The 20683-nt window shown below is 53.3% G+C and overlaps 3 protein-coding genes and 1 non-coding gene across 12 annotated transcripts; 1 reads left to right on the forward strand and 3 right to left on the reverse strand.

Annotated features, from left to right (window-relative positions):
• Window positions 1–1926: 1926 nt before the first annotated feature.
• Window positions 1927–1988, reverse strand: LOC112131291 (U7 small nuclear RNA). Its single transcript, XR_002913390.1, has one exon. It is a non-coding gene; the product is annotated as a U7 small nuclear RNA (small nuclear RNA).
• Window positions 1989–4742: 2754 nt separating this feature from the next.
• On the forward strand, window positions 4743–5363 carry DPM3 (dolichyl-phosphate mannosyltransferase subunit 3, regulatory). Its single transcript, NM_001132688.1, is given in 2 exon segments — window positions 4743–4763; window positions 5009–5363. A coding segment is annotated over 1 exon segment (279 nt). The 5' UTR covers window positions 4743–4763; window positions 5009–5013; the 3' UTR covers window positions 5293–5363.
• A 1037-nt stretch (window positions 5364–6400) lies between these two features.
• SLC50A1 (solute carrier family 50 member 1) lies at window positions 6401–9896 on the reverse strand. Of its 8 annotated transcripts, none has more exons than XM_002810074.5 (6): window positions 9257–9896; window positions 8871–8948; window positions 8295–8418; window positions 7524–7685; window positions 7156–7275; window positions 6401–7074 (listed from the first exon to the last, which is right to left on the reverse strand). In XM_002810074.5, exons 1-6 carry the CDS (start codon window positions 9574–9576, stop codon window positions 6973–6975), a joined length of 906 nt encoding a protein of 301 aa, XP_002810120.3. In that variant the 5' UTR covers window positions 9577–9896; the 3' UTR covers window positions 6401–6972. The 8 variants fall into 8 exon arrangements, with proteins under 8 accessions (XP_002810120.3, XP_054408022.1, XP_009241716.1 ...); XM_054552047.2 differs by having other exon boundaries at window positions 9276–9481; XM_009243441.4 differs by having other exon boundaries at window positions 8851–8948; window positions 9257–9435.
• Window positions 9897–10389: 493 nt separating this feature from the next.
• Window positions 10390–17530, reverse strand: EFNA1 (ephrin A1). 2 transcript variants are annotated; one of them, XM_002810076.4, is made up of 5 exons: window positions 17323–17530; window positions 13765–14060; window positions 11680–11745; window positions 11468–11518; window positions 10390–11293 (listed from the first exon to the last, which is right to left on the reverse strand). In XM_002810076.4, the coding sequence occupies exons 1-5, from the start codon at window positions 17412–17414 to the stop codon at window positions 11181–11183; spliced, it is 618 nt and encodes a 205-aa protein (XP_002810122.1). In that variant the 5' UTR covers window positions 17415–17530; the 3' UTR covers window positions 10390–11180. The 2 variants fall into 2 exon arrangements, with proteins under 2 accessions (XP_002810122.1, XP_054408092.1); XM_054552117.2 differs by lacking the exon at window positions 11680–11745.
• Between the last annotated feature and the right edge of the window lie 3153 nt (window positions 17531–20683).

The raw sequence follows: 20683 nt of genomic DNA on the forward strand, positions 1-20683 counted from the left end.
ATAGTGAATGTCAGCTGTTGTGATGAACCCTACCTGCCCATTCCTGTAGCAGCAATACAGTAGAATGAAAGTGCTAAGAATATAGTTTTGGGTCCAATGGAACAGCTTTGCTGTTTACTATCTGCACAACCTTGAGCTAGTTACTTACCTTTTGCCCTCTCTGTGTCGTTGTTTCCTCATTCATACATAGGAATAGAAAAGTACCTACTTCATTCGGCTGGGTGCGGTGGCTCACGCCTGTAATCCCAGCACCTTGGGAGGCCGAGGTGGGTGAATCACCTGAGGTCAGGATTCACCTCAGGTGGCCAGCGTGGTGAAACCCCGTCTCTACTTAAAATACAAAAATTAGCGGGGCATGGCAGCAGGCACCTATAATCCCAGCTACTCGGGAAGCTGAGGCAGGAGAATCGCTTGAACCCGGGAGGCAGAGGTTGCAGCGAGCTGAGATTGTACCACTGCACTCCAGCCTGGGCGACAGAGCAAGGCTCTGTCTCAAAAAAAAAAAAAAAAAAAAACCCAAAAAACAAAAATACTTTATAATTTATTATCTATCTTTATATGTGGTGGTATAAGCCCCTAAAATGTTCTGGGGAGTTTCAGGGCCAAGTCTACTGTGTGTGAATAAAATGGACTTTCTGGATCTGCATCTGCAATGCTGGTGTCCAGCCCCTGTAGTATGCCAATATTTGAAAGTCATTGTGGCCAGTGAGTCCTTGATTGAGAAACCAGAAAGATTTGGTGTGGAAATGGAAATGTGGCTAGGGCTTTGAAGGTCGTATAGCAGGTTTTAAAAAATGTTTGTTTGTTTTTTTTTGGTTTTTTTTTTTTTGAGACAGAGTCTCGCTCTGTCACCCAGGCTGGAGTGCAGTGGCACAGTCTCGGCTCACTGCAACCTCCGCCTCCCGGGTTCACACCATTCTCCTGCCTCAGCCTCCCGAGTAGCTGGGACTACAGGCACCCGCCACCACGCGCAGCTAATCTTTTTTTTTGTATTTTTAGTGGAGACGGGGTTTCACCATGTTAGCCAGGATGGTCTCAATCTCCTGACCTCGTGATCCACCCGCCTCCGCCTCCCAAAGTGCTGGGATTACAGGCGTGAGCCACTGTGCCCAGCCTAAAAAATGTTTTTGGCTAGGGGCGGTGGCTCACGCCTCTAATCCCAGCACTTTGGGAGGCCAAGGGGGCGAATTACCTGAGATCTGGAGTTTGAGACCAGCCTGGCCAACACGGTGAAACCCCGTCTCCACTAAAAATACAAAAAAAAAAAAGATACAAAAATATCTTTATTATATAAAAATACAAAAAAAGATACCCAAAAAAAACCCCCAAAAAAAATACAAAAAAAAAAACCCCATCTCTACTAAAAATACAAAAATTAGCCAGGCATGGTGGCAGGTGCCTGTAATCCCAGCTACTCGGGAGGCTGAGGCAGGAGAATTGCTTGAACCTGGGAGGTGGAGGTTGCAGTGAGCCAAGACCGTGTCATTTCACTCCAACCTGGGCGACAAGAGCAAAACTCCGACTCAAAAAAAAAAAAAAAAGTTTGGGCTGAGCGCGGTGGCTCACGCCTGTAATCCCAGCACTTTGGGAGTCCGAGGCGGGAGGATCACAAGCTCAGGAGTTCGAGACCAGCCTGACCAACATGGTGGAACCCTGTCTTTAATAAAAATACAAAGATTTGCTGGGTGTGGTGGTGCGTGCCTGTAGTTCCAGCTACTCGGGACGTTGAGGCAGGCTAATCGCTTGAACATGGGAGGCAGAGGTTGCAGTGAGCCGAGATCATGCCACTGTACTCCAGCCTGGGCCACAGAACGAGACTCTGTCTCAAAAAAAAAAAAAGTTTTTATTTGTTTTAATTTTTACTTTAACAAAGGAATTTGTGTAGTTTTAAAAGCCAACTAGTTCAACAAATATTTTTCGGGGTGGCGGGGCATTTTCAAGTGAAAACTGGGAAACCTGCTAAACAAATTCTGAAAGCTGTAACTTCGGTGGGCGCGGTGGCTTATGACTGCAATAGCAGCACTTTGTGGGGGCTGAGGTGAATTGCTTGAGCCCAGGATTTTGAGACCAGCCTGGCCAACATAGGGAGACCTCGTCTACATACACACACACACACACACACACATATATATACACACTAGATGGGCCTGGTGGTGGTGGCCCGCTTCTGTAGTCCCTGCTACTCTGGAGTCTGAGGTGGGAGGATAGCTTGAGTCCAGGAGGTCGAGGCTGCAGTAAGCCAGGTTTGCACCGCTGCTCTCCACCCTGGGCAACAGAGCAAGACCTTGTCTCAAAAAAAGAAAAAGAATAGAAAAAAAAGAGCTGTAACTCTACAAGGCTTTTAATGAAAAATAACCATCCCCTGCTCCTCTTCTTTAACTCTTACATATACAACCTACATATACAACCACGCTCCAGTTTCTAGGCTACTTCTTCTGGTACTTAACCTGTACATTTCTTCAAGCAACCCTCCCACCTAGGCCTCCCAAAGTTCTGGGATCACAGCTCCACTGTCCCCAGCTCCAATTTTTAGTTAAATCAATACTTAGTGTTTACATTGTTACGGCTGTGAAAATTTTCTTCACAGCTGAGCCATTTGTGTTTGTGCTAAGACTGTGAATCTGTAAAAACTGCTTTTGTTAATTAACATCAAGGACATAAGGCTGAGAAACTTCATTTTCTAAAATCATAGTCACAAACTTTGCTATTTGAAATCAGTCAGTGCGAATGGAACATCCTACTCTTGCCAGAAGTTCTGAGCCACGTGGATTACTTTGGCCTTCCAAAGTGTTGGGATTACAGGCATGAGCCCCTGTGCCCAGCCTAGATAGTGGGTTTTGGACACTATATTCTACATTTATCTTGACTTTGTAATTTCCAAGTCTTCCCTCAGCTTGGACTTCTTCTTGATCCCTTCACTTAAAGTTATGCTTACCTCAAACCTATCAAAACACTGCTTCATTTAAATTTTAGCTAGCCTATAGTATCAGCTACTTGGGAGGCTGAGGCAGGAGGATCACTTGAGCCCAGGAATTTGAGCTTAGCCTGGGCAACATAGTGAGACTTCAACTCTAAATAGACAAGTAAATAAATTTTAAAATATAAAGTCAAGCCTTTCCCATATCCTGTTGTATTAGTTCATTTTCACATTACTGATAAAGACATACCCGAAACTGCAAACAAAAGGAGGTTTAATTGGACTTACAGTTCCACATGGCTGGGGAGGCCTCAGAATCATGGCGGGAGACAAAGGCACTTCTTACATGGCGGTGGCAAGAGAAAAATGAGGAAGAAGCAAAAACAGAAACCCCTGATAAACTCATCAGATCTTGTGAGACTTATTCACTGTCATGAAAATAGCACAGGAAAGTCTGGCCCCCATGATTCAGTTACCTCCCCTTAGGTCCCTCCCACGTGGGAATTCTGGGAGATACATATCAACTTGAAATGTGGGTGGGGACACAGCCAAACCATATCATCTGAATGACCATATTTCTTCCTTTTTAATGAGTTGCCCCACAGTTCCTCTAGTGTGTGATCTCTCTGTTGCAGCAAGTTAATAAACCTAACTGTCAAACTACAGATGTGGTCTTTATAAGACAGGCTTATCGATTGTCTTTCCTTTCTTATATAATTCTTTGTTTCCTCTGAAGTTGATAATTGCCTAACCTTTTCTCTTACTTGGTTCTCTCTCTCTCTTTCTCTCTCTATATAATAAATTCATCCCCAAAACTGTTCTAAAGAATTATACTCTTTCTTTCAATGCCTTCACCACTTCAGGTAATTCTTCTGGTCTTTCTTTTCTTTTCTTTTTTTTTTGAAACACAGCCTCCTGGAGCCCTTCTTCCTCTGGCTCCAAGTTATATTGGTTGTTGTCCTTGTAAAAATATGACTACCTCTGTTCTAACAATAATCTCAAGTCTTCATGGTTAGTTGTCAATGCAACCGCTTCACTGACTCCTGCTTTCCCTCTCCACCCGAAGAGGAGTCGAGTCTCTTGGCATCTCTGTATCTCCAAAGTCTATCATGGTAATCAAGAAATGTTCTGGCCGGGCGCGGTGGCTCATGCCTGTAATCCCAGCACTTTGGAAGGCTGAGGTGGGCCAATCACTTGAGGTCAGGAGTTTGAGACCAGCCTGGCCAACATAGTGAAATCCCCGTTCTCTGCTAAAAATAAAAAAATTAGCCCGTCGTGGTGGCGCGCGCCTGTAATCCCAGCTGCTCGGGAGACAGAGGTTGCAGTGAGCTGAGATCGAGCCACTGTACTCCAGCATGGGCGACAGAGCGAGATTTCGTCTCAAAAAAAAAAAACAAAAAAACAAAAAAAAAAGTTCTGTCCCGCCTAGGCACTATAGAGAGACCCTGTCAAGAGCGGAAAGAAAGAAAAGAAAGAAATGTTCGAATGAATGAACTAGTGACTGAAGGAATGGATTTCAGCGCTGGAGAATTGAGTTTCACGGGAATGGTATTACATTCCCATCTTGTTGCAACATTTAAGGATGTCCTCAAGCCCCACGCCAGCCTGGAGCGTAGCCCAAGGTGGGAAAGCAGCGCCGAGACCTCTCCAGACCCGGCCTGCTCCCGGTTTGCGGAGCACAGCCCGCTGGACCCCGCCTAGATTGAGGCGGTGGCCAGGAGTACGCGAGGCGCCGCCATGTGAACTACAACTCCCAGAAGGCCGCGCGGAAGCGGAGCGTGAGCCAGGGAAGACTTCCGGACGCCAACATCCGGGCCGCGCCGGGAAGGGTAGACGTGGGGCAGAGGTAAGTGTAGATTGAAGGCTGAATTGAGAGCGCGAGAGATGGGGAGTGGGTCTCAAATATAGAGGGGGTAGCAAGGTGGAAGGGGCCCTTCCACCTTTTGTGGGCACTCAAGTTCGGACCTCTGGGATCGGTGATTCCCCTCTGGCCAGGGCTGGTTTAAATGCTCTCCATGGGCGGGCTTCGGTTGAGTTTGGTCCGCTTTTCCTTTCTGCTCCTCAGGGGAGCATTACTTTCTTTTCTCGCAGTGACCATGACGAAATTAGCGCAGTGGCTTTGGGGACTAGCGATCCTGGGCTCCACCTGGGCGGCCCTGACCACGGGAGCCTTGGGCCTGGAGCTGCCTTTGTCCTGCCAGGAAGTCCTCTGGCCACTGCCCGCCTACTTGCTGGTGTCCGCCGGCTGCTATGCCCTGGGCACTGTGGGCTATCGTGTGGCCACTTTTCATGACTGCGAGGACGCCGCACGCGAGCTGCAGAGCCAGATACAGGAGGCCCGAGCCGACTTAGCCCGCAGGGGGCTGCGCTTCTGACAGCCTAACCCCATTCCTGTCCGGACAGCCCTTCCTCCCATTTCCCATTAAAGAGCCAGTTTATTTTCTAACTTCGTTTAGTTTGAGTATGGAAAATGGGTACTGGGGATTCTATGTACTAACGGTCAAGAAGTGAATGTGAAAGAACCACCTTCTTGAGGCCATCTCAGCCTTTATCTTTGCATCTTGCTGGTGTTCCCATTTTTGCTCCCAAGGAGGCAGAGACCCCTTCTCAAGATTTCTCAGGATGGAAATGACATTTCACTTTCCTGGTCCTTTCAACCCTGTAGGAAGTACTTCTTCTTCCTCTTCTTCTTTTTTTTTTTTTTTGAGACGGAGCCTTGCTCTGTCGTCCAGGCTGAAGTGCAGTGGCGTGATCCTGGCTCACTGCAAGCTCCGCCTCCCGGGTTCACGCCATTCTCCTGCCTCAGCCTCCCGAGTAGCCGGGACTGCAGGCGCCTGCCACCATGCCTGGCTAATTTTTGTATTTTTAGTAGAGTCAGGGTTTCCCTCGACTCTGACCTCGTAATCAGACCTCGTAATCCGCCCGCCTCAGCCTCCCAAAGTGCTGGGATTACAGGCGTGAATCACCGCGCCTGGCGTACTACTTCTTTTTTTTTTGAGACAGGGTCTCACTCTGTTGCCCAGGCTGGAGTGCAGTGGTGCAATCATGGCTCACTGCAGCCTCACCCTCCCAGGCTCAAACAGTTCTCCCACCTCAGCCTCCAGAGTAGCTGGGACTACAGGCATATGCCACCACGCCACCAGGCTAATGTTTAATTTTTTGTAGTGACAGGGTCTCGCTGTGTTGCTCAGGCTGTTCTCAAACTCCTGGGCTCAAGTGATCCTCCTGCCTGGGCCTCCCAAAGTGCTGTGATTACAGACATAAGCCACCTTACCTGGCCAGAAGTACTTTCTTGAAGCCTAACTTCCATTCTTCATAACATCCAAGTTTTGTTATTTTTAAGGCCTTCCTGGGTCTTTCCAACCTTTTGGTTCTTTGAGATACCTTTTCTGAGCCTACCCTACCAACCTGAGAATAACTGTGGATCTATCCTTCACCAAACCAGGCAGGTTTAGAATCATGAGTAGAGAATGAACCATCGTGGGCAGGGGTGGGGAACACTTTATTTTAAGGCATATTCATATCGGCATATAAGGCATATTCATATCACAATGGCACGATCTCAGCTCACTGCAACCTCCACCTCCTGGGTTCAAGCAATTCTCCTGCCTCAGCCTCCCAAGTAGCTGGGATTACAGGCATGTGCCACCATGCCTGGCTAATTTTGTATTTTTAGTAGAGATGGGGTTTCACCATGTTGGTCAGGTTGGTCTTGAACTCCTGACCTCAGGTGATCCGCCCACCTTGGCCTCCCAAAGTGCTGGGATTACAGGCGTGAGCCACCGCGCCCCGCCTTTTAAGGCATATTCTAGAGATAGCACCCCAACCTCCAAAATTAAAAAAAAAAATCTCTAAAAAATAAAAAGTGATTTCATCTCCTAGGCCCCAATCAATCATCTAAGTAAAGCTCTTTCTTTGGTCCCTTTATCCTCAAAGTCATCTCTTGTTCCCACAACCCACTGCACCTGGGAAGCTGGACAGCAGGCCCAGTTGAAACAAGGAGGTCTCTTTGGTTCAGGTTGGCACTAAGGTGCCCAGTGGTCAGGTGAGCAGCCTCAGGTTTGCAGGAGCCAGTAGTTCCTGTCTTGCTCCTGGGGGTACTTCCAGAAAAGCCAGAAGCGGATAAAGCTGGTGACGATTCCTGGAAAGTTGGACACCTGAAATCACAAGAACTGCTATGAGGAGAGGAGCCAGTTTTCCATCTTGCACCCCTGTCACCCCATCCCGGTTGTGCTTACCATGATATAGGGATCTCTGAGTCGAAACCCATAGAGGCACCAGGAGGCAGAGGTGAGAAGGGTAGCAATGGTGAGTGGGTAGGAGAGACATTGGGTTGATTTAGTTTGAATCACCTTAGCCTGTGGGAAAGAATGAAAGACTGTTGGCCCAAGCACATCGTAAAGCTTCACTTGCCTAAGAATTTCCTTAAGAAAAAGGTTACCCTCCCTGATCTGTCACCCAACCTTTCCTGCCTCCCACTCGCCCACTTCTACTGCCTTGTCTTCTTCCAGGGTTTGGATCTCCCCTGCCTCGGGACTGTAAGCCATAGTATTTGGCTATGACAGCCTGACTTATCTCTCCTACCTCCTTGGACACCCCCACTCACCAAGTCAGCCAGTGGTGAGAGGTACATGCTGATGGTGAAGACACTGCAGAAGAGGCCCAACTGCTGAAGCCGGACCTCAGGGTTGGGTACCAGGAGCCAAAAGTAGCCATAACCCAGGAGAAGGACCCCTAGCAGGGTTGCAGTCTGTAGGAGCACAACACGCTGCAGGGGAGAGAGTAGCCTTACTTCCAGATGTGCACTCTGACTTACCTGCTAGAGTTAATTCATCCTGCCTTCTCCCATGCTCCAATGGGGAAGCCAAACTGTCTAGGCCTCCAGCACTGCACTGTCATAGCTTCTTTCCCACCACCAACTTGATAGGAAAGTCTTATCCACCCACAACACTGGAGACTTCTGGGGGAGATAAAGATGTGTTTTTTTCTGTGTGCTTGGCACACACAGTAGGAGCCTCATAAATGCTTGTGTGATTGAGCAGGGAAGCAGAGCTAATCATCTCATTCTCACCCACAGGCCCTGGCTTTGAAAGAAATATCAGAGACAAAAGCCCTTTCCCCTTAGCTTGTTGGCTGAAGCCCAGGGCAGGCAGCATAGGCATCTCAGGCTAGGCAGAGCTACCAGCCTTGCCTAAATGGGGGCAATGTGTTCATCTCAGAAGGCTGGCTTCATAGAGGAAGGGGACCTGCAAGGCTGGAGAGGCCTTCCTGGAAAGGGTGGCAGTGCCAGCTGTTACAGTCTTCTAGGAAATAGTGTTTGCCCTGCCACCAAGGCAGGGCGTGCAGCAGATGGGTGGGTCCAAGGGAGGGCCTCTACCTTCCGAGGGCAGTAATGCAGATATGCCAAGATATACAGGGTCTGAAGCGCAGCACCCACTGTGTTGACGACGATGAGGATCCCGTCTCCCTTCAAAGCCCCATAACTCAGCCAGCCCAGGTTGCTGCAGGGTGGAGGGGATGGACATGGCTTAAAGGGTTCAGTGAGAGAGGAGGACCCAAAGGGTCTTTCACTCTTTTTTTTTTTTTTGAGACGTAGTCTCGCTCTGTCGCCCAGGCTGGAGTGCGGTGGCGCGATCTCGGCTCACTGCAAGCTCCGCCTCCTGGGTTCACGCCATTCTCCTGCCTCAGCCTCCCGAGTAGCTGGGACTACAGGCACCCGGCACCACGCCCGGCTAATTTTTTGTATTTTTAGTAGAGACGGGGTTTCACCGTGTTAGCCAGGATGGTCTGGATCTCCTGATCTCGTGATCCGCCCGTCTCGGCCTCCCAAAGTGCAGGGATTACAGGCGTGAGCCACCGCGCCCGGCCAAGCCTCTTTCACTCTTGCTCCTCCTGCCCCGCCCCCACCTCCCTCTGGTAGCCTTTCCCACTACCGCAGCCGTCGCCCCCTCACTTGACTTCCGTGGTAAGAAAGGGCAGGAACTGGACGTTGTCCACACTCCGGGTCATTCGCATGTGCCTGAGGTCCGAGCTGTAATGGGGCCCCGAAGGGAGGGGTGAGGGGTGGGAAGGGAGAAGCAGAGTGCTTGAGGGGGATGCCCAATGCCTGTCATCCTTTCCGGACCACCGCAGACCCCGCCCGCCCTCCCCCCCGCCAGCTATCCTGCCTTCTCCTTCAGGCCTAGTGACCAGCCTCGCCCTTGTACCCCGGTCCCCTCGACCCGATCCCACTTTGATCCCGGTTCCGGACGAGCCAGGTGCTGTGGCCACGTCTCTGCCCCCTCTCTCTCCTTTCCTGACTGCCTAGTCCTCCCCAACCCAGCCCGGCCGCACTCTCACAGGCCGGCGGAGAACATGCCAAGGGTGAAGATCACGCATGCTCCGTAAATGAGCGAGTCCAGAAAGTCGCCCGCCTCCATCACGACTACAGTCGGATCCCGCGCCCAGCGCCCGCCGCAAGCCTGCGGTTGCCGGGACCTACTGCAGCCCCGACCTGCGGCGCTGGAGCCCCGCCCCGCGCACTCGGCTCCGCCCCCGCGCGCTGGGGCCGTCCCTCCGGAAACTGCGCCGAAGCCCCACCCTCCCTCCGACGCCGAACCGGAACTCGTGCCCCTCTCCTCCGAGCGCCTTCGCAGTGCCCTGGTCCAGACCTCCTCCATGTCCCGGTCAGTCCCCTTCCTAGGGCTCCGCGGGTGTGTCCCCGATACCTGCCGCTCCTCACACTCTGCCTACCCCTTGGATCATCTAGACCTCCCCAGTCTCAACGCTCGTGTTCCCACAGGCCTGTGCGCCTTCGGCGGTGGACCTCCAAACAAAAGCTTGCTAGTTTAACCAGACTTCAGCACGCTTTCCATCCAGAGCTCCACGTCAGAACCTGAGTTGCCCAGGGTTTGGGAAGTTTTTTTCTGGAGTTTGCTGCCGAAGCCTTTTCTCAAAATAACACATTGCCAGGAAATCACCAAGCCTTCCTCTTTTGCCCTCCCTCTCGGGTCAACTTTACATGACGTGGCCAATCCACTGACGCCTCTATCACTGACCTCCCGGTCCAACCCACTTGTTACTGGGATCTTTCCCTCCCAGCCTCCCACACGTCTCTGCTAGTGTGGCTGTGGGGCGGGGCCGCATGCCTCAGCTGGCGTTCCCAGCTTCCCTGACTCACCCAAACAGCATGAGTACCTGAACGGTAGTATGCCAAAGCCCTGCGGTGAGAGGGTGGGAGTGGGGTAGAGGTTGGATAGGAACTTCCAGAGTGGAGTGCAGCTCAGAACCCGAGAGACTGCTGTCAGGAGCACTTCGGTCCTGGACAACCCTCAGAGGAGGAAACACCCCACCCTTTTGGCCTGGTGAGGGGCACGCATTCTTTGGAGAGAAAGAAATTCAAACCTAGTTGCTACTGTTGTAGCACAGAGAGCCTCGCACTTAGCAGGGACTCAATGGTCATATGTTTTAATATGGAATGGCAGAAAAGCATGTCCGAAAAAACACATTGCTTTATTTTGAGACAAAGAAGATTGTATAAAAAAACTCCAGTTGTAGAAATCAGGACAGACACACAGCAACTTATATACAGATACTGTACACGTGGGCCCTGCCCTTTAGGCTACACTCTAGGCAGAATGTATACATGGGCACTGCCCTTACAGCTACATTCTAAGAACAGGTTGGCACAGCCCCCCTGCTGGCACAGCTCTGGGGAGTGCTGCCCCAGGATGGGAGAGAATGCAGTACCTGGCTACAAACTTCTCTGTGGCAGCTCCACAAATGAGGTCTTGCTGGGAGATGCTGGGTCAGCCCAAGCATGCTGCCTCTCCTGTACCTGGCTCCCAAGCAAGAAACTGTTTTCTTGCTTTTCCTTCAGTCAGTTCATCTGGGCATCCTGGCTCTCTCCTGGAGGGGGCATCTTTGACAAGCTTTGCCCATCCACGTGGCCCCTTCCAGCTCAGCTCCCACTGTGCCTTAAAGGACCATGTCTGCACAGCTTGTTTCTTTGGCTTAAAGGCAGGAATGGTGGGAAAGGACTGTCTCCACTTCTTTCTCCATCCCTCCAAGGTGAAGGTGGGGATGGCACTGCCGGGCTTGTTGGCCTCCTTCTGGTTGAAACCCTTAATACTGACCCGTTTTGAGGCTGCTAGGTGACAGCTTATGCCTGTGGTGGGAGTGGTTCTCAGGGCTGGGGGCTCTGAAAGTGGCCCCAAGACAGGTTTGGAGTGCCTGTCCCTCTCTTCAGCCTGTCCCTCTTTAAGGCCAGGTGTGGCATACACCTTCACGGGGTTTGCAGCAGCAGAAGTGGCAGGAGCAGCACAGTCCAGGCAAGTGGGAAGAGGCGTGGGGCAGCACTGTGACCGATGCTATGTAGAACCCGCACCTCTGGGTCATCTGCAAGGTGAGAGGGCAAAGGCCACCAATGTGAGTGGCTCCTCTATTTGCACTGGCCCTCAGTCCAACAGGATTCCCTCAGCCTCAGCCTGGTAAAGGAGCCACCTCCTGTACCCAACCTCTTCAAGCAGACCCCTTCCTGTGCCCCAGGCCCAGTTCGCCCCAGCTACCCACCTGCTGCAAGTCTCTTCTCCTGTGGATTGTCGTGGGCCTGAGGACTGTGAGCTGAAAGACAAAAGTAGTAGTAGATCAGGTACTGTATCAAAGAGGCAGAGGGCTGTAAGTATGAGTGGGCTGGGCTGCAAGACTTCTATACCATCCTAGATCACTAGACCGCACCCAGCATAGAGATGGAGGAAGGAGGCCCACAGGGCTCTGACACTCACTGATTTTGCCACTGACAGTCACCTTCAACCTCAAGCAGCGGTCTTCATGCTGGTGGATGGGTTTGGCTGCAAGATAAGCCCACAGGGGGTTAAATAAGAAACCTTTGCTGAAAGAAAATCTAAGTCCAAATGCCCCTCGTCCTGCTTTCTCAGCTCCCTACTCAATTTCATTCTTCTCTTCCCTCTAACCTTGATTCCTACCCTACTAGTTTTTGCTAACGTCCTGCCCAGTGTTCAGCCCAGCCTCTCATTCTTTGGAAATAACCCTCAGCTTTGGCAGTGGTGACAAAAAGAACACAGACACTGCCCCTCCCCACATTTCATCCTTCATTCCTCCGAGTCTGAATATGTTCCTCTTGCCTGGGTCACTTAATACTAGTCCTAGGCCAGGCGCGGTGGCTCACACATGTAATCCCAGCACTTTGGGAGGCCGAGGTGGGCGGATCACGAGGTCAGGAGTTCGAGACCAGCCTAGCCAATATGGTGAAACCCCGTCTCTACTAAAAATACAAAAATTAGCTGGGCATGGTGGCACATGCCTGTAGTCCCAGCTACTCGGGAGGCTGAGGCAGAAGAATCAATTGAACCCAGGAGGTGGAGGTTGCAGCAAGTCGAGATCATGCCACTGCACTCCAGTCTGGGCGACAGAGCGAGACTCTGTCTCAGAAAAAAAAAAACAAAAAACTATTCCTGCCTCGCCCCCACTGACAGAGTCCTAGATCCGTTTTATACAAAGCTGATCTCATAACTTTTCTTTTTGAAACGGAGTCTCACTCTGTCACCCAGGCTGGAGTACAATGGTGTGATCTCGGCTCACTGTAACCTCACACCTCCTGGGTTCAAGCGATCCTCCTGCCTCAGCCTGTTGAGTAGCTGGGACTACAGAGGTGCACCACCACACCCAGCTAATTTTCGTATTTTTTAGTAGAGTTGGGGTTTCACCATGTTGGCCAGGCTGGTCTTGAACTCCTGACCCTAGGTAATCTGCCCACCTCAGCCTCCCAAAGTGCTGGATGATCTCATAACTTTTAAAATCCATCAGGCCATGCGCGGTGGTTCACGCCTATAATCCCAGCACTTTGGGAGGCTGAGGCGGGCAGATCACTTGAGGTCAGGAGTTCGAGACCAGTCTGAACAACATGGTGAAACCCCGTCTCTACTAAAAATACAAAATTAGCTGGGCATGGTGGCAGGTGCCTGTAATCCCAGCACTTTGGGAGGCTGAGGCAGGCAGATCACTTGAGGTCAGGAGTTCGAGACCAGTCTGACCAACATGGTGAAACCCTGTCTCTACTAAAAATATAAGATTAGCTGGGCGTGGTGGCAGGTGCCTGTAATCCCAGCTACTTGGGAGGCTGAGGCAGGAGAATTGCTTGAATCCGGGAGGCAGAGGTTGCAGTGAGCAGAGATCACACCACTGCACTCCAGCCTGGGCGACAAGAGTGAAACTCCATCTCAAGAATAATAATAATAATAAAATAAAATAAAACCCATCAGTGGCGAGAGCCCTCAGGATAAAGTCCAAACTCCTCATCACCTTTTAGTTCCCGCATGGTCTGTTCTGTCCACCTCTCCAGGCTCACATCTCCTCACTTCCTGTGTCCCTCCAACTCCAGCCAGGCTGAGCCATAGGAAGTTCCCTGAAGATGTCATGCTCCCTTTGTACATGTGTGCCTTCATGCCTGCCCAGCTCCTCTGCTTGTCCTAAGCTCTGGGACCATCTTCCTCACTGAGCCTTCTCTGAGCCCCATAGCCTGGCAGGTGCCCAGGTCATTTTCCCAAGGCCCCTGTGTTCATGTCTACCGTAGCACACTGTTCTAAGGGTCTGTTAACCTATGTGTGTTTCTTCCCAGTTTCCTTGAGGACAGGGGCTATATAGTGTTTTATTTATCTCTGTGCTCATAGTGCTAAGCAGAGTGCCCAGCACATAGTAGAAGCTCACTCACATTGGGATGTAGATGAATGAAAATAGAATTCAAGATCGGAAGGGGCCCTCTGCTGCTGGACTCTGCACCAAGCATGTACCCAAGCATGTACGTGGTGGCAAAAAAGAAACACAGATACTGTCCCCTCACAGGCACTCACAGATGTAGTAGTAGCTGTGTCCTTCTTTGAACTCCTTGCCCAGGGTGAAAGGTGTGAAGCGCTGGAACTTCTCAGACAGTTTCTCCGGGCCATGCTTGGCACTGGGCCGGTTGCACTGCCAGCGGACTTGGTCCTTGGACTGGGGCTGGCACAGCTGGTACTCCTCACGCTCCACCAGGTACAGTATGTACTGCTCCATGGCAGCGTCTGCCACAGAGTGATCCTCATAGTGCGGACAGATGATGTCCACGTAGTCATTCAGCTGCACATGTATGGTGTAGTCCTCATTCCGGAACCTGGGGACACACACACGGAGAAGAAGCAGGAGGTCATTCAGAAGCCAGGCCAGATCCTTGGGCCTCCAAATGTTTACATGACCTCTCACATTTCACACTGGACCCCAAGAGATTTTTCCGAAGTTTCAACTCCCAATATGTACTGATCTTGATGTCTTACATTTCTCTCTGCCATCTCTAAACATTCCCCCGCACCATCACTGTCTCCTGTTGGTCCTTCAAATAGCATTCACCCAGTATCTTTCAGGTACCAAAGCATTTTCCATAACCCCCCTGATATTTACCTGCTATTTAGATGGGCTTCTACCTATTTCTGTAGCTCACTTATCATTCTCTTCTACCCATAAATATTTCCCCAAATCTGTTCTACCAGTTGCTCTTTTTAAATGTTGTTAGGCCTCAATCTGAGACCCCACAGGTCCATTCTGTAATCAGAATCCAGGAAACCCTTTCTCTTTACCATGCTAGCCCGGAGCCTCCAACACATCTGTGTCTTCACTTTCCTTATTCCTCTCACATTTCCCCGGACCCACTGAGTAGATCTCACATTTCCCAGCTTCACTTTTCCTCAAAAGTGAAGCTAGTATACCTGGGCCCACAGATAATGCCCCTGGTCCTTTAAGTTAAATCACTCTCATCAATTCATTCAGCCCCCTCAAATCTTCCCTTTCTAGCTACTCAAAGTTATACACTGGTCTCCTTTTCCCCTTCTCAGAGCACCCCCAAACATCCCTGTCCTTTTATCTCCAAAAGCCACACTTCCACCTCCCCCTGGATGAAATGCTGAAGCTCTGAGCTTGAGATGGCCTCTCCCCTCTCCCCTCTCCCCTCTCTCCCCTCTCTCCTCCTCTCCCCTCCTCTCCCCTCCTCCCAAGGTGGAGCCAGCTCCCTTCCCCTAGTTGATTCCCCCTGGCCCCACGGGCTCCAGCCTGACTGCCCACCAGCCCCTCCCCACCAGCTCCAGACACCTGGCTCCAGCCTGGGTGGGGTCCCAGTAGGGGGAAAAGTGCTTCCCCCCACCCCGCAAGCTGGTCAGTTTCTCTAATTCCCCCAGCCATTGCCAGCTAGAGACTCAGCAGAATTAGCGCCAACTTGCTTCGAACTGAAAGCCCTGGCCACGGCTGGGAGGGCGAGGAAGGAGTCAGGCGGAGAGGACTCTGAGGTGGGCACCCACTGCCCAATCAGCATGACCCCTGAGAGGCCAGGCTTTGCAGCAGTGTGCCAGCGCCCAAACTGGGCTTACCAGGCCCCTCCCCCACCCTGGGGAAAAGAGAGAGAGGAGCAGAGAGAGGCTTTTAAAATTCCTCTCTGGAGAGATAAACATAGAAGCCATTTCAGAACAGGTATTTCAGCTCTGGGCCTGGCGTCTTTCCCTCATTCCCGTGACGGGCACTGACTCATTCCTCATCCACCTCTGCTACCCGCCCCAGCACTCATGAGAACCTGTGAAAACTTACCTTGTCAAATGTGGACAGCCCCCAGGACCCCAGGAGGGCACAGCGCCCACTCACCCCCAACACTGTCCTCCAAACAAAGGGAGCTGGCAGGTCAGAATGAGGGGCCTGCCCTCCAGCATGAGGGAGGCTGGCGCCCTTCTCAGCATGCTGCCCCCCGCCTGAGGCCTGGAGATCCCAGGGCTGCTGCCCACTGGCCTGAGTCACCCATGCCAGCCTCACCTACCCCGTTCATTGTAGCCTCATATTTGCCCCCACGCTGGGCCCAGCTTGGCTGCCTACGGACTCTACTCTGGACTGGCGTCTCTTTAGTCCTGGGTATGATAGGGTGTGCGTGTGTGTGTGTGTGTGTGTGTGTGTGTGTGGCCAGAGGGTCACCCTTCAGCCCCCTCTCCTGGGGGTACAGTCTGCTGTACTTAGCCTTCATTTGACTCTTGCTCCCCATCTGGGAAACGGGGGCAGCGGCGTCAGGGAAGGCGGGGAGGTGGGTAAGGAAGAGGCTCCTTCCTGAAAGAGAGGAAACCTGGGAGCTTGGGAACGGAAAAGGCCAGGGTCCCCCCCTCCCTACTCATGGCTTCCTGTCCCCTCCTCCTCCTTCAGTCAACACCTGGCATGGGCATAAACAGGGACTTTGCTCTCTCCCATACTAGGGCGAGATGCATCGGGTCAAGGAGGCAAAGCACAGAGAGCGGGTGGCGGAGGGCTGGCTGAGCCTCCCCAGCATCCATGGGCAGGAGGGCATTGCCCTCTGGGGTTGGCAGCTGGCTGTTCTCTCCCCCACCCCAACAGGCCATAGACAACAGACTGCCTCACCAGATGATGCCATGGGGTCAGAGGAAGCTGGCACAACATATTTCTCAAGGGGAGTGGGGGGCAAGCTTGCTAAGGCCGAGAGTGGCTAAGCTGGTGAGATGGCTTTCGTGATACCAAGCTGCCCAGTTCTCTCCCTGCTCCTCCCTACCACCCTCTCCTGTATTCCCACAAATATTGTTCCCATAACTTCAGAAAACTCAAGGGCAAGAACAAAGGGGCCGACAGAGTCTTCCTCCCAGTACCATTTGCCTCACAGCCCTAAACCTGCCCAGGAGAAATTAACTCCCTCCTGCCCAGAGCCTTCTGTTACCCCTTTAACCCCTCCTGTTCCTTCTGAAGCTTTCCCAGGATCTCCCTCTCCCAGCTCTTCGCTTTTACTACTTGAGAGCCCCATAAACAGGTGATTCCCTCAGCCTACCCATGCACAGCATGTGCCTCACTCATGCCACCCCAAAAGACCCCTAGTGAGGGACTTTCCAGGTTTGCTTTAAATACAGAGTGAATGCATAATGAATGCCTACAGCCCAGCTCTCTCCTGAGAGGTCCTTCCAGGGTTACCTTGAACATTCTGTGCACTCCTGATGCCACACCAGGTACCTGTCAGTGTGGTCAGATACCCAAAGGACACACAAGGAGCGGCGTGGAGGCTTTCACAGTGGGTGGGCCTAGAACAAGAGCCCTGGCTGCCAGGGGTGAAGTCTATGCTGGAGGCAGGAACTGCCCAGCATGGGTCCCTCACTTTAGAGTAATAGGGGTGCCAGAGAGAAGGAAGGGAAGGGCAGATATAAGCCCATGCAAGTAGACACGAGCAGGTTCCTGCCCCGGGGTGGGGTGCTCCCAGATATAAGGGAGAAGTGAGCGGAGGAAAATCTACAGCCGCCTTCCTACCTCAGTCATCTACTCTGGGCTCAGCTCAGGGGTTGGCCGGGACAGTTATCCCGGTGGGGTAGTGCCAGCCGGGAGCCCAGGCTGCCAGCGGGAGTCTCGAGGCTTACTTGGGATTTGAACTGTTCCAGAAGACGGTGTGGCGATCAGCAGCGGCCAGACTGCAGCACAGACCCAAGAGAGGGGCCCAGAGGAACTCCATAGCGCGGGGCCTGGCCAGGCCGAGCGGGGACGCGGGTCTCCTATGGGTCTGGGTTCCCACTGGCTTTCTCCGCGGCGCAGTCAGCGCTGGGCTCACAGATCTGGCCCCTTCGCCTAGCGACTCCGCCTTTTGGGCAGGCGCCGCCCGACACCCCGCCCCGCCCTCGCCCCGCCCGGCGCGCGGCTGCCCCGGGGCTTGGGGGCTGGGAAGGTGGAGGAGGGGCGGGCAGGGGAGGCGAGGAGGCTGGGGCTGCAGGAAAGAGCGAAGCGCGCTCCTCTGCCCCCACAGATCTGCTCAGAGATGTGTGTTCGCCCACTTGTGGGTCTGCGTGGAGCTTTGTGAGCCTGTCCGGGTGGTGGGCTTGCGTCCCTGGGCGCAGTCGCGTGCGGGAGAAGGGAAGAACTCCCAAGTGCGAGTCTGCGAACGCCGGGGTGCGGGACCCGGCTTTGCTGCTCGGCGCGCGGACCTTGCAGGGTGCGAGGTTGTTGACATGCCCCGCACCTTTGCGAGCCTCGCATGTCCAGGCTCGGGCGCCCGCGTTCCCACACTCTCCTCCTCCCCCATCCCCTCCCCGGACTCTGCGCTCCACTGCCCCTCCCCACACACACGCGGCTGTTTGTTTTTGTTGGGTTTGTCAATGTTGTCTTTGTTCTGGAGATTGTGTCATCGCCTAGATGCCGGGAATAAAGTGCAACGCTGTGTGTGATCGAGTGTGTAACGTGTGCGGCCAGGGCTAAGGGGGCCTCTGTCCATCACATCAGTGCCTGCGCGCAAGAGCGACACGCAGGACCCTGGGCTCGAGAGGGGTCCGTTCTTATTTTAGATAAGTCAAAGGGCACTAATAACCTGAATATATGTAACAACACACGCGTACACCGTGCGAACGGGCTCATGAATATGGACTGTGAGAATCTGGGCATGAAGGGTGGCAAACTGTAACCACACATGAAATACGTGTGATGGCGCGCTAGCATGAAAGCATTTGTGCGTAGCATCACAGCCGCGTGTGTGGAAGCGTGTGAAACTCTTTGACAGACGTATGCTAATGTTTGTGAACAGCGTGTGAAGAGGAGGGAAGACGCGTACCGGCGTGCAGCGGGGGTGGGGTGGAACGGAGGGGTGTTTGTGCGCAGTCCTCAGGCTGCACAGCTGGAGCTGGCCCAGTCTGAGCTGGGGCTCCCAGTCAGTCGGGCCCCAGTACCCGGCTCGGCCCCCTCCCCCGCGCTGTGTAAACAAACCCGCTGGAATTTGCCTCTCGGGGCTCTTCTCCCCGCCTGGATCTGCTGCCGTCTGGAGAGGGCTTGGCGGGCGGGTGTCAGCTCCTGGGGTGGAGAGGGCGGGCAGGTGTTTGATTAGGCTCACGAGTGAGCCTGGAGTGGGAGAGCCGAATGCTGTGTGTCTGCGTGCGTTTAGTGGTTTACGTGTGTGGTTGTGTGGCTGTGTGCGCGCCGGGTTGGTGTTGTGAGTGTGTGTGCGCATCCTTAGCCGGCCCTTCCCTGCGGCTGCGCATCGCGGGAAGCCACGGACCCGGGGCCCCTGGCCAGCTCCGACCCAGCTTCTCCAGTTCCCAGGCCGTTTCATCCCCCTATTTTACGGCCAGGCCTGGCTACAGCCCCTGTAATTACGCGGGGCCCAGACGCCGCAGCAAGTCTGGCGCTGACCCCGCCGGGGAGGAGCCTGGAGCTGGGGAGGGCCCAGCCGGCTCCCCACTGCACCACCACGTGCGCTGAGGCCGCTGGAGGCCCTATTCGCTGCGTTTACAATAAACACAGAGCACCAACGGCCTGTAACCCCGCGGCCGGGTCAGGGCCGGGTTTTGCGCACGGCCAGCGCCACCCCCCTCTCCCTCGGGCACCTGCCCCAGGCGACGTGCCCAGCCAAGCGTTTGTCCGAGGTGCGGCCCGCTCCTCTCGCCCAGGACGAAGTCCACCCGCCGACTGCTCCCAGGGCGGCACCTCACGCGCCTTTTGCTCACCTAGGAGGACACATGGGTGTCGACCTCCCACGTGGCCCCAGCGAGAGTACTGCCTCCCAGTTTGGGCATTCCATAGAGTCAAAGCTCCACGAGGACATGGGTTTTTGTTTTGTTCATTATCTTACTGCCAGCACCTGGCACAGCATCTAGCACATATAGTAGATGGTCAGTAAATATCTGTGGAGTGAGTGAAATCGCTCACTGTTCAGAGAAGGAACTTAACTTCTGCTGGACATAACTGCTCTGAAAAGGAGCCAGCAGAGGGGTTGGAGAGGGGAGGGATGCTGGTAGCTCTTTAGAGCGGGTGGCCCCGGTTGCCTCCTGGAAGAGACAGCTTTGGGCCGGATTCCCTGGTTTCTCTGACCACTGGGACTGGGCGGGGACGTGTGAAGTCCCACGCTGCAGCTGCTTGGGCCAGGCAGGTTCGGGCTCGCTAGGCCCAGTCTGGCGGGGCCACGTCAGCTCTTGCCTGCGTCTAGGTCTGGAGCAAGCCGGGTGCAGAAGCATGCAGGGAAATTCTGCGCACCGACAGGACCCGGAGCCCTCTTTCCCTGCTTTGGTGCTGTCCCCAGTATTCTCATCTCACTTCGGGCATTGATCCCATCACTCCTCTACCCACTCCCCCATCCATATGGGGGTCGATCATCCACCCTACTGGAGCAGCCCTAGACACTGAGTGTTGTGATGAGCTGGGTATTGTGATGGGCACCGAGAGTGCAAGGATGGGTTTAAGACAAAATCACTACTTTGGGGAGCCCCCAGGCCGGTAGGGGATATTGACAAGCCACCAGGACAGCAAACTTGCTAAGTGCTCAAGCCCAGACTGCGGCCCTACCACTCACAGTCACACTACCCTGACCCCTCCCGGAGCCCCTGCAATGCCTGCTGTGCTGAGAGGACAGTTGCAGGCACTGTGCCATTCAGACAGAGATAATAGTAGGGACTTCTGTTCCTGGAGACTCGATCTGCTGACCAACTCTGGGGCCCCCTCCCGGTCCCTTCCTCATGCCAGCCCCCAGCCTGCTCGAGTGGGTCTGCTCTCCATTCTAGCTTCGTGCTGCCTCTCACCGCAAAATTGTGTGCTTGTGTTGGCTCCCAGGACGTCACCTGCAGGCAAACATCTGCACTTAGTGACGAGAGCTGCCTGAGGTGTCTGTCTGCCTGTCTGCATGTCTAGGAAATTCCTCCATGAGTCGTTTCTGGAAATTCCTGGGAGGGCAGGAATTTCCTCAGAGGAAATTCCTCTGAGGCCTTGGGGTAGGCCTGGACTGCCTGGAGGCAGTATTTCCAGTTG

Source organism: Pongo abelii, chromosome 1 (genome assembly GCF_028885655.2).
Source record: "Pongo abelii isolate AG06213 chromosome 1, NHGRI_mPonAbe1-v2.0_pri, whole genome shotgun sequence".
In the NCBI taxonomy this organism is placed as follows: Eukaryota; Metazoa; Chordata; class Mammalia; order Primates; family Hominidae; genus Pongo; species Pongo abelii.